The sequence below is a fragment of the Myxocyprinus asiaticus genome, chromosome 33, assembly GCF_019703515.2.
Source record: "Myxocyprinus asiaticus isolate MX2 ecotype Aquarium Trade chromosome 33, UBuf_Myxa_2, whole genome shotgun sequence".
NCBI lineage: Eukaryota > Metazoa > Chordata > Actinopteri > Cypriniformes > Catostomidae > Myxocyprinus > Myxocyprinus asiaticus.
The window spans coordinates 39,063,812-39,075,657 of NC_059376.1; the positions used below are offsets into that span (position 1 = coordinate 39,063,812).

General features: G+C 36.9%; 1 protein-coding gene across 3 annotated transcripts in view; it reads right to left on the reverse strand.

The window, feature by feature from the left end:
• Positions 1-9,951, reverse strand: part of LOC127424426 (uncharacterized) — a 30,443-nt gene extending 20,492 nt beyond the window's left edge. For 2 of the 3 annotated variants that reach the window (XM_051669641.1, XM_051669640.1), the window contains exons 1-3: positions 9,137-9,951; positions 2,523-3,059; positions 1,799-1,886 (exon numbers count right to left, since the gene is read on the reverse strand). In XM_051669641.1, coding sequence (XP_051525601.1) covers positions 1,799-1,886; positions 2,523-2,800 — 366 coding nt within the window. In that variant the 5' untranslated portion in view covers positions 2,801-3,059; positions 9,137-9,951. The remainder of the gene's footprint in view (positions 1-1,798; positions 1,887-2,522; positions 3,060-9,136) is intronic. The other variant, XM_051669642.1, reaches the window with a different exon arrangement.
• Between the last annotated feature and the right edge of the window lie 1,895 nt (positions 9,952-11,846).

The window sequence follows — 11,846 nt, forward strand, 5'->3', positions numbered from 1 at the left end:
GTGTATTATTTGAGCTGTAAAGCTGCTTATGTAATTTTTACGGTACTTTTAGGGTTTACGGAGTTACATCCTCACAGCAACAAAGTTTCAAAACTGCATATAACTGAGCACAGAAAAGGTTAGTTAGAGATTTTATCACACTAAAATCATGTTAACATGCATATTATTTATGTCTTGTGGCTATACTTTTGAAAAAGTTAGTATTTTAACATTTATGGATTGGCCCGCGTTCACTTCCATTGTGAATGCCTCACTGTAATCCAGATTTTTTTTTTTTCATTAAAAAGGAGGGACGAGTCAAAAAAATGTTGTGCTGTCGACTGAGCTTAACTTGTATTGAACCCAGAATATTCCTTTAATGCGAGTTAAAAATGTTAATGTGAGTTCATAATGTGTTTTTGTTACATGTTTTGTTGATAACTAAGACCAGATACTTTGAAACATCGAAAACATGTGGAGACACAATTAATAAAAGTTATTATTTAAATTTCTTTAGAATTTGTGTAATTATTTAGCAGTGATTTGAAACAAGGCAGCAAAAAAGAAGAACCAATAAACAAATTGTTGTATCGGTGCATCCCTACAACTTACAATAGTATTACGTGCAATTTATATGTTTATGTATTTTAAAAGCACAATCTAGCCGATTATCTAATCTTAACATTTAAAATAAATACAGACTTTTTTAAATGTGAGTGGTGCTTGGCCAGGCAAAAGTCGCTGTCACAATGTTAGCACGATGCTTTTATTGTCTTCCAAACAAAAACTATATTCTGATTGCTTAGAAAAGTAACAGCACACCTTTCCTCAAGAAGCTGCATGATTTGAGTATCATTCATGCCTTAGAAAGCACCATGAATTAAACCTTCTTAAAGGAATAGTTCACCCAAAAATGTAAATTATCTTATCATTTGCTCACCCTCATGTCATCTCAGATGTGATTGACTTTCTTTCTTCTGCTGAACACAAATGAAGATTTTTAGAAGAATATTTCAGCTCTGTAGGTCCATCCAATGCAAGTGAATGGTGACCAGAATTCTGAAGGTCCAAATATGACATAAAGGCATCATAAAAATAATCCATGCCACTCCAGTGGTTTAATCAATGTCTTCTGAAGTGATCCAATTGGTTTTGGGTGAGAACCAAATATGATCCTTTTCTTCACTGTACATCATGCCATTGCAGTCTCTAGGCACGATCATGATTTCAAGCTCAATTGCACTTCCTAGTGCTTGACGTGTGGGAAGTGTAATCAAGCTTGAAATCATGATCGCCAAGAAGACTGCAGATGTCAAGATTTATAGTGAAAAAGGAATTACATTTTGGTCTGTTCTCACCCAAAACCGATTGAATCGCTTCAGATTATATTAATTAATCCACTGGAGTCGTATGGATGACTTTAATGCTGCCTTTATGTGCTTTTGGAGCATCAAAATTTTGGTCACCATTCACTTGCATTGTATGGACCTACAGAGCTGAAATATTCCTCTAAAAATCGTCATTTGTGTTCTGCAGAAAAAAAGAAAGTGATATCCACCTGGGAAGGCATGAGAGTGAGTAAATTAATTTTTGAGTGAAGAATCCCTTTAACAATGTTTATAGTATATTAATAAAATAAATTCAAGAACATTTCTAACATTTACATTTATTCATTTAGCAGACACTTTTTATCCAAAGCAATTTTTAAAATGTTTAAAAAATAGAAATGCCAATCATTTCTCTTGTTTCAAATATACCCTGATGATATTCTATCAGTGCAAACAGAAGACTTAGATGAGACAGAAAATGCTAAACATACCTTAGTTTTCACAAGGCCTTCCATTAGCAATCTTTTTCTGATATTTTTGGCACGAGGAGGCCTACCCCTGCGTCGTTTTACTTTCGGACTGCGAGCACATGAGACAAAAATTATTTTCTAAACTGAATACTGTATGATCAACAGCTCTGATGTGGGTTTTTTAGCCGTTCCTATACACTGACATCTAGACTGAATCCATTTTGTGCATTTCTTCACCTCATGTGATAACTGTATTTTAATTATCATGTACACAGTGAGGTCCAAACGTCTGAGAGCACTAACTAAAATACTTCTATTTCACATCATTGTAAGTTAATACAAACTTTTCAGGTACAAATTATAAGCACTTCACAAGTTGAGTGAAAGATTTAGTCTTAGTACTTGTTACGACTTCCTTGTTTGATCAAAACCTGATGAACCACATTATTCCGGCAAAATTTCACACTATTCCACAGAGCATCTTATGGGCTTCAATGGAAACATTGAAGCTTTTGGGTGAGAAGCTTACGTTTAATTAGTGACTTAGAAGTAATGCAGAATCTTAAATATTTCCTCTTCATTTTACATCCTTTTTCTAGCTTAGAAATGTTCAACTCTGTTCATTTCTAGGTTTAAATGTAGTCCCAGACTTGTGGACCCCACAGTGTTCCAACATCTTTTCAGATAATTGCAAAATATAAAATATTCCACTAAATGCAAGCAAAGATAAGGTATAAGCACATACACGTCATTGGTCTTGTCCATCTCAACACCTTCATCAACATCGTCCTCCTCCATTGGCTTCAGCCAATCAGGAAGTGACTCAACCGTCACCTTGTCAGACAAGTCGCTCTCCAAAGTGTATTCCACATCGCAAGTAACAACGTTCTCCATCGTGTGTTCCACATCGGCTGAAACAAAGTCTGCTCCAACTGGGAACATCTCATTTAAGATCACTGGCACAATCTCCACTGGTTCTGTCTCATCCTGTTCGGCTGACGCCCTGCTCAGCTCTTCAGTCATGTTGGATCGGTTGTTGTAGCCGTGGGGCCTCTATATTACTATCAGAGTTGTAAGACCAATGGTTTTGAGTCATCTCAGGAACCGTTAGGCTGTTGAACTGGTGGCTCACATTTTTAAATGATAAAAAATAAAACTACTTTATTTAGTCCATAAAAACAGGGGGCATTAATTTCATCTCAATTTTTTCTGGGTTGCTTGAAAGGTCAAAGTTCCAACATCTCATCCATGTCTTCATTGGTTATGGATCTTTATATTTTACCTGCAAAGAGAATCCAGATATTGGCCAAATTAAACACCAAATTATATTTTGTCATAAAATAGGCTAATTATTACGGCATGACCTATTTTTATTTTCCTGCCAATATCGGGTCATTTTTGCTGCTTATTTAATTTCTATGGAGATACTGAATTTCTACACACCATAAATACTGACTAGGACTTCAAACAAATTACACAGACACATAGCTTAACATATTTATTGAAGATTCAAAAAGCCCAGCAAAATGCAAGGGAGAAATATTAGATATTGCATTGCAATCTGTATACCAACTAATATCTTAATAAAATATTTCATCAGGAGTCTTTTCCAATGCAGCGTATCAGAAGTAAATAAAATCCTTGTATTAAATTGTGCCGTTGGAATGACGCGGGCAAGCAGAAACACGATAGACTAGCGTGAAGGGGAATATTTATAGAACGTGGCAGAAACGAGTGGTTGTCATGGTGATGGAATTGCAGCGAGCCCAGCAGCGACAGCAGGGAGGTCGATACAAATAGGCTGAGATACGATATCTGCAATGCAGCGCTATTACTATGCAATGAACTATGCTACAGTGCAGTAAACAACAGCTAGCAGATAATGTAAGCAAGTGTTAAGATTTGTAAAATAGAACAATCAACACCTTCTAAAGCCCTAATTATGTGTAACTGTAATAATGAATCATACAAACTGTAATGTTAAAAACCCAAGTTAACCAAGGTAATATGCTTTTTTACAGATTCCCATTATAATAAAAAGATGACAAAAATAATAATAATAATTTAATCAACACCTCATTAGTAAATTAAACTTGACTGTGTTTTTTTTGTTTTTTTTTCTCTCTCTTAAATTTGGATCTGAGGGAGGATTGTTTAAAGTTAAAATGTTTAGATTGGCTTGCTGAGAGGGTCGATTACTTGTAGAGGTCAGTAAGACCCCGTTTACACGTGGTATTAAAGGGACAGTTCACCCCAAAATTAAAATTCTTTCATCATTTACTCACCCTCATGCCATCCCAGATGTGTATTACTTCCTTTCTTCTGAAGAACACAAATTATGATTTTTAGAAGAATATTTCAGCTCTGTAGGTCCATACAATGGAAGTGAATGGATGCCAAAAAGCTGACGCTCCAAAAAAGCAAATAAAGGCAGCATAAAAATAATCCATACGACTCCATTGTTTTAATCCATATCTTCAGAAGTGATGTGATAAATGTGGTTGAGAAACTGGTCAATATTTAAGTCGTTTTTTAATAGAAATTCTTCTCTGTGCCCAGTAGGGGGTGATATGCAAGAATATGAATCATCAAAAACATGAGAATAAGAAAGTGAAAGTTAAAGTGGAGATTGATTGAGCAGGGAGGAGAAATTATTGTAAAAAAAGGATTTAAATATTGATCTGTTTCTCACCCACACCTATCATATCACTTCTGAAGACACAGATTAAAACAATGGAGTTGTATGGATTACTTTTATTATGTCTTTATGTGCTTCTTGGAGCTTAAAACTTTTGGCACCCATTCCCTTGCATTGTATGGACCACAAGAGCTGAGAACTTCTAAAAATCTTCATTTGAGTTCAGCACATGAAAGAACGTCATACACATCTGGGATGGCGTAAATAATGAGATAATTTTCTTTTTCGTGTGAACTATTCCTTTAAGATGCATCTCGAGTGAGCCGATCACATGTGGTCAGGCAAGACACATCATTTAAACCTGGTCACTTAAATGCGTCTCCTGTTACCACTTGTGTTCGGATTTGGAGGGGAGGGTCTCTGATTTCATGATGACACACCAATCACTATGTCAGTGTGTTACCGAATGACATTAAAGCGCAAAGTCAGAAAAGACAAAGAAAGCGGAAAAAAAAAACCATACAGGAAGGATTAGCGTTTACACCTCAAATTAGATTTTTGTGATCCGATCACAAATTGTTTTAGACCCTGTTTCGACGTGTATTTAACACTGACCACTTGTGATTGGATCACTCGAAACACATCTTCATACCAGGTGTAAACGGGGTCTAAGGAACTCACTATATCGGATCAGTAAACTCTTAACTATCCATTAAAATCCCAAATTAGCCATTTTCAACATCTTTATATAACCAAAAGATAAGAAATACAGTGGTTAAAACATTGATTTTAGATTCTTAATCTTTTTTTATATTCAGATTTCTATATTGTCATTGTAACAAAATTACAACGAAATTCTGTACGGCTCAGACTAGGGACGCACCGATCCGATACCTGGATCGGTATCGGCTCCGATACAGAAGCTTTTAAACGGATTGGGTATCGGTCCGATGAGCCCGATCCAAATCCGATACTGTGTGTTTGTCATGTTTGTTACTGTCAAGCTCAAAAAATGACATAAAAGAACCATAAAAACACAACTGATGTAGTTCATATGACTCGCGCATTTTATTCAAAGCCACTTGAAGACGTGCAATAGCTCTGGGAATCACAAAAGGCTGTGTTTAATAAGTAAATATATGAAATGCACGCACAGCTCCAGCGCATTATTGAATGGTGCTGCTCTGTTGACACACGCGTGCCTATTTTTAGCCTTCACGGTGGTGCGCAATATTTGAGTGCTACTCACGAACAACATCTCAGATGTAGATGCTCAATAGTTCGGTTCACTTATAATATGCATTTAGAATGGCACCGGAGGTGCTTTTTACCAGAATTTTAATAAGAAGCAAATTAAACCACTGTGGACTTGCCTACAAACACACACATACAGGATTTCCTGGAGAGTTCAGAATGTCAAAATAAAAGCGTGAGGGTTTAAAAGTTAAAGGTGCATGATTGAGATATATTACTATTATAATATAATATATTATTATTACTATTATTATTTGTTTACAAATTATAATATTTCAGTTGAATGGATTCCAAAAAATAACTGTGTGAATGAAAATTGAGCTGATATCTTACAACTAAATTGAACAAAAAAGAGATCTGAATCCTTTAAGTCCAGATACAAGTTGAGGAGAAAAAAAAAAAAAAAAAATGGCTTCTTTTCTACTGATGACTTATACTGGAATTACTGTTAATTTTGCTGCTACATTATCCAGTATACTAGTTAACACAGTTTTTCTTAATAAGCAATACATTTATATTGAAATAATGTGTAGTTAGATGCTTGTGTTTCTTTACATATTAAAGAGCACATCCAATTAGTTCCACACAGTAATGTAAAGATATTCTAAACTGATTATGCAAAAAAACAACAACATTGGTATCGGATCGGGATCGGCCAATACTGAGACTTCTGATATCAGAATCGGATCGAAAGAGAAAAAGTGGTATCGGTGCACCCTAGTCCAGACAGCAGTCTATAAAACACAATAACACAATATACTTGTTATTGAGCATATTTACATGCAGGTTCTTACACCGATTATGCTTTACACCGATTATGCTAGACACGGCTTAAGAATAAACCAATCAACATGGGTAGATTTTTGCCAATAACCCCGATTTTGCATATATGCTTTGCATATTAACACATTAACCAGCATTCTAACTGGCTTAAGGCCAAAGTATACTTCGGTTATCCGCGTTACTGATCGCGTCACACACAGTACGCATGACACAAATTTTGTCATCAGCACAGTGCGGTGGGTCCGCACACGCAGCCTATATTTTCTTGACATGCAGACACTCCTCATTTGTGCGCAACGTCTGCGCATGCGCTTGTCGTTGACTGTACTAAAACAGTATGACAAAGCAGTCGTAGTGTGCTTGCGTTGAACTCGTTCATATTCGCTTGCTGTCAAAGGAATATACTTTAAAAGGGAACATGGTCAACCGGGCATGATACGATCTGGAATGCAGAAAAACAAAATATATCCAGGCCTTTAAGGGGCGGTCACACTACCACTGTGCTCCATTCAAACGCATCCGAATGCGGGAGATCAGATACACAAGCTCACGCGAAAAAATTCCGCACAACGCTGCGTACCAAAGTTCAAGCTTGGTGAGATCTGAACTGTGGATCTGGGTGACAAGTGGATGCGTGACCAATAGACGATTGAAACATCACACTCTTGGCTCAATTCAATGGATACATATTTCAAAACTATGTTTTTATAGTTGCTGGAAAGCGAGTAGACTGTATATTTATAAATGTATAATATTTTTAGTTATTGGTGAAGATCTATTTACTAATACCAGAAGCCCTCCCACCTGACATCATTTCCTGGTTGTGTGTCCGGAAAAAAATTGCAAGCTCAAAGCCTAGTGTGACCACCCCTTTATTTAAAATCCGCAAGTGTTGTGCACATGCGTCTTCACGGTTTGACGTCAAAAACAAAGAATAACGTGATTACTTAAAATGTCACAAGCACAGATTTCTTGCTTTGTCTGATTTTTGGAGTAATAAGCATATTGGTGTGCATGTAAACAGACTCAGTATCTTTATATGAGACCTTGGACCAGATTCAAAATACTTTAATTCTTCGTCAACTCTACTTAGCTCATATCTGGGCAAACAATGCAATATCTGAAATAAAAGGTAAATCTCTGCCAGTGAGAAAGTATTGTCACAAATACTTGTAAAATCTACATACAGTTCTCTGTGAATATAGTCGCAACATGCAGAGGCGCAAAAACCATATGTGCAATGTATGCAACGCCTTGAGGCTCCATATTTTCCACGGCAGCATGCAGAACGTGGAAACGGTAAAGGGGGACCCTCCCAACAACGTCCCCACCCCTGAAGTCGAAAGTGGGGCGCCAATGTAAGAATCGTATGCATCCTCGAAAATGGATAGTTGTGCCCTGGCAACGTACCATTTGAGTTGGTATACAAATAAAACAAATTGATAGCCTATTAATGGAAACTCCAATGAAATCCCATAATGAAATGTGGGTTTAAATTTGCCACAATGAAATGACATCTATATTGGTTGCTAAGCTGTTCACACAAGATGATGTTTGGTGGATTAAATTGTCATGAATTGTATAAATGCCAAAATAAATAAATGACGATGAATGATGATGATATAGAAATATAAATAGATAGATGGCCTATGGTGCTTTTAAACAATCAAGTGCGTTACTTTATTTTACCCCAAAAAATGCATTCACAAAGAAAAATGAAGATGAGATTTTGAAAAAAGCAACATTTCCTAAATCTTTGTCATTTTCAAATTATTATCCGTTAATTAGCCTATAGGAAATTTTCAACACACCTTTTCTGTGTCTGTTACTCCCAAATGACAAGAACCATGAAATGTCATACACGTTAAAAAGTGAAGATATCCCATATTGTGCACAATGTTGAATTATTATGTCACTTTTGTGCTTATATTAATTACAAGGGTACTTTGCTGGATGTTACACCTGACATGCATACAGTATAGCTCATTTTTAATTAAGTGACATCATTATTGCACGATAATGTGATCGCGCTCCTTGCCCTAATTCAGATCGTGCAGAAAGCGCGTGAACAACTCACTGAACCGACTCGAGCGTTTTTAGTTCAAATAAACAAACTTAATAACTTCAATTTAAACCTTGCCATAAAGTTAGAACCGTCATCTAATTCCTAACATATCTACCTTGTGATAACGAGATAAATGTGAGCGGCGAGCTCAATAAATCGAGTTTCGCTAGCCTCCATTTCGGATATCGCTGAACTGTGGAACGTGTTCCTACGAGCCTGCAAAAACACAGCGAATAAAATGTAACATGTAACAACATCGACACCAAACGTCGCGCGCATAGACGGTGTATTTCCTTAACAACGTCCATTGTAATTTGTGGTAGATTTTCAACACACGATAAGTTTATTTTGCACGATCCTCCTACGTCCATTTCGCAGTGCTGACCGAGCTCACACAGCCCCCCGTGTTGACCCTCCCCTTCCACACTCCCCACTGCTCGCAGCGATGCAGTCTCGAAACACTTTCCGAACGCTTTCCGGCTGCACGGAACCACGTCGATCTTTCGATTCTTTTACTAGAGCGATTTCTCGCAATTATTACGTTACCTGCGTTTTGTAAGCATGTGTTTTTGCAATGCAAAAAAATAAAAATTGTATCGTATCGTTGCGACATTCTTACCTCATCGCGTCTCGCGCGGTTCGCCAGCGCCTCGTTCTCTCCTTCGATCAGCGATATTTTTTCGGCGATCTACTGCGCATGCGCTGACACAGGCATCGTGGGAAGTCGATACCGACTGAGATTAGCGATAGAACAGTCATTTAAACTACATTTACATGTATTCGTTTGAATGGATCAGACGACAGATGTACCAAGTCACTGCCTTAATATAACCTCTAAATGTATAAATATCGTTTAAAAACAACAATAAATAACGTCTATGCATAGGCTAAGTGCAGGTCCTCTGTGTTTTGTCTGGTCTCTTTAAAAGCGTCAGAATAAATCAAATATGAGTTATAACATTTTTTACAGCCCTAAAAATATGACATACTATCGCCCTTACATATTTAAAATCCCCACTATCCATTTGTAGCGCTTTTTATATGCTTTACAGTTCATTTACTTAAAATCTGAAACCTAGAGGGACCTTAATTTTTTTTTTTTTTTTTTTTAGAGGAATTTAAAGCTTAACCTAAAAGCTGATGTGTGTGCCGTAATTTTTTCAATATTAAAATTGTTTGTCGTATCCCAGCTTAATATAGAGAAACAACGGTTAGTAGATATATTTTACCCAAACGTTCATGTTAGTTTGAAAGGCCCGTCTCGTCTAGACCAATCAACTCAACGCTGTAACACTGGCTCGACCAATTGTGTGAGTTGGGGGCGGGACTACCTGTTTGAACAACCAATGGAAGACGGGGAGAGAATCGGTTTGAAAACGAGTTATATAGTTGAAGTCAGAAGTTTACATACACTTAAGTTGAAGTCATTAAAACTCATTTTTAACCACTTCACAGATTTAATATTAGCAAAGTAGTTTTGGCAAGTTGTTTAGGACATCTACTTTGTGCATGACATGAGTAATTTTTCCAACAATTGTTTACAGACAGATTGTTTCACTTTTAATTGACTATATCACAATTCCAGTGGGTCAGAGGTTTACATACACTAAGATAACTGTGCCTTTAAGCAGTTTGGAAAATTCCAGAAAATTATGTCAAGACTTTAGACAATTAGCCAATTAGCTTCTGATAGGCTAATTGGAGTCAATTGGAGATGTACCTGTGGATGTATTTTAAGGCCTGCCTTCAAGCTCAGTGCCTCTTCGTTTGACATCATGGAAAAATCTAAAGAAATCAGCCTCAGAAAAAAAAATGTGGACCTCCACAAGGCTGGTTCATCCTTGGGAGAAATTTCCAAACGCCTGATTGTACCACGTTCATCTGTACAAACAATAGTACGCAAGTATAAACACCATGGGACCACACAACCATCATACCGCTTAGGAAGGATATGCATTCGGTCTCCTAGAGATGGTGCGAAAAGTGCAAATCAATCCCAGAACAACAGCAAAGGACCTTGTGAAGATGTTGGAGGAAACAGGTAGACGAGTATCTATATCCACAGTAACACAAGTTCTATATCGACATAGCCTGAAAGGCTGCTCAGCAAGGAAGCCACTGCTCCAAAACCACCATAAAAAAGCCAGACTACAGTTTGCAAGTGCACAAGGGGACAAAGATATTCGTTTTTGGAGAATTGTCCTCTGGTCTAATGAAACAAAAATTGAACTTTTTGGCCATAATGGCCATCGTTATGTTTGGAGGAAAAAGGGTGAGTCTTGCAAGGTAAAGAATACCATCCCAACTGTGAAGCATGGGGGTGGCAGCATCATGTTGTGGGGGTGCTTTGCTGTGGACAATGGACAATGACCCCAAGCATACCTCCAAAGTTGTGGCAAAATGGCATAAGGACAAACAAAGTCAAGGTATTGGAGTGGCCATCACAAAGCCCTGACCTCAATCCGATAGAAAATATGTTGGTAGAACTGGAAAAGCATGTGCGAGCAAGGAGGCCTACAAACCTGACTCCGTTACACCAGTTCTGTCTGGAGGAATGGGCCAAAATTCCAGCAACTTACTGAGAGAAGCTTGTGGAAGGCTACCAAAAATATTTGACCCAAGTTAAACAATTTAAAGGTAATGCTACCAAATACTAAAGTGTATGTAAACTTCTGACCCACTGGGAATGTGATGAAAGAAAGAAAAGCTGAAATAAATCATTCTCTCTACTATTATTCTGACATTTCACATTCTTAAAATAAAGTAGTGATCCTAACTGACCTAAGACAGGGAACGTTTTCTACGATTAAATGTCAGGAATTGTGAAAAACTGAGTTTAACTGTATTTGGCTAAGGTGTGTGTAAACTTCTGACTTCAACTGTGTATATAGTGACGCAGGTCACATTTCGTCCGAGTTGGGAATACTACTCTTACTATCCAAGTGCTTGCTTTGTTATAAATGTAATTATTTTTCTATGTAAATTTTATATTCATAAATTCGAGTTTTCGAACAGAAAACCTATTATTTTTGGGTATTTGTTGGCACTTTCTGCTAACAAAAAAGCACTTAGAACATATACAATTTGCACGGCCTACAAGCTCTTTACTTTAAAGGATGTGTACATTTTTATTTTGATTAATGTCCTCTTCTTTCTTTACTTACTTGTTTATTTTCCATTTTAATTATTATTTCTTTTTCTCTGTCTTGTGCTACGGTGTTTCAGGATTCATCGTTAAATACCATAAATGTAACGGATACGAATACAAACTCATCATCATTATTATTACTTACAAAGCATTATGATAAAACGGCCAATTTATAGTAATT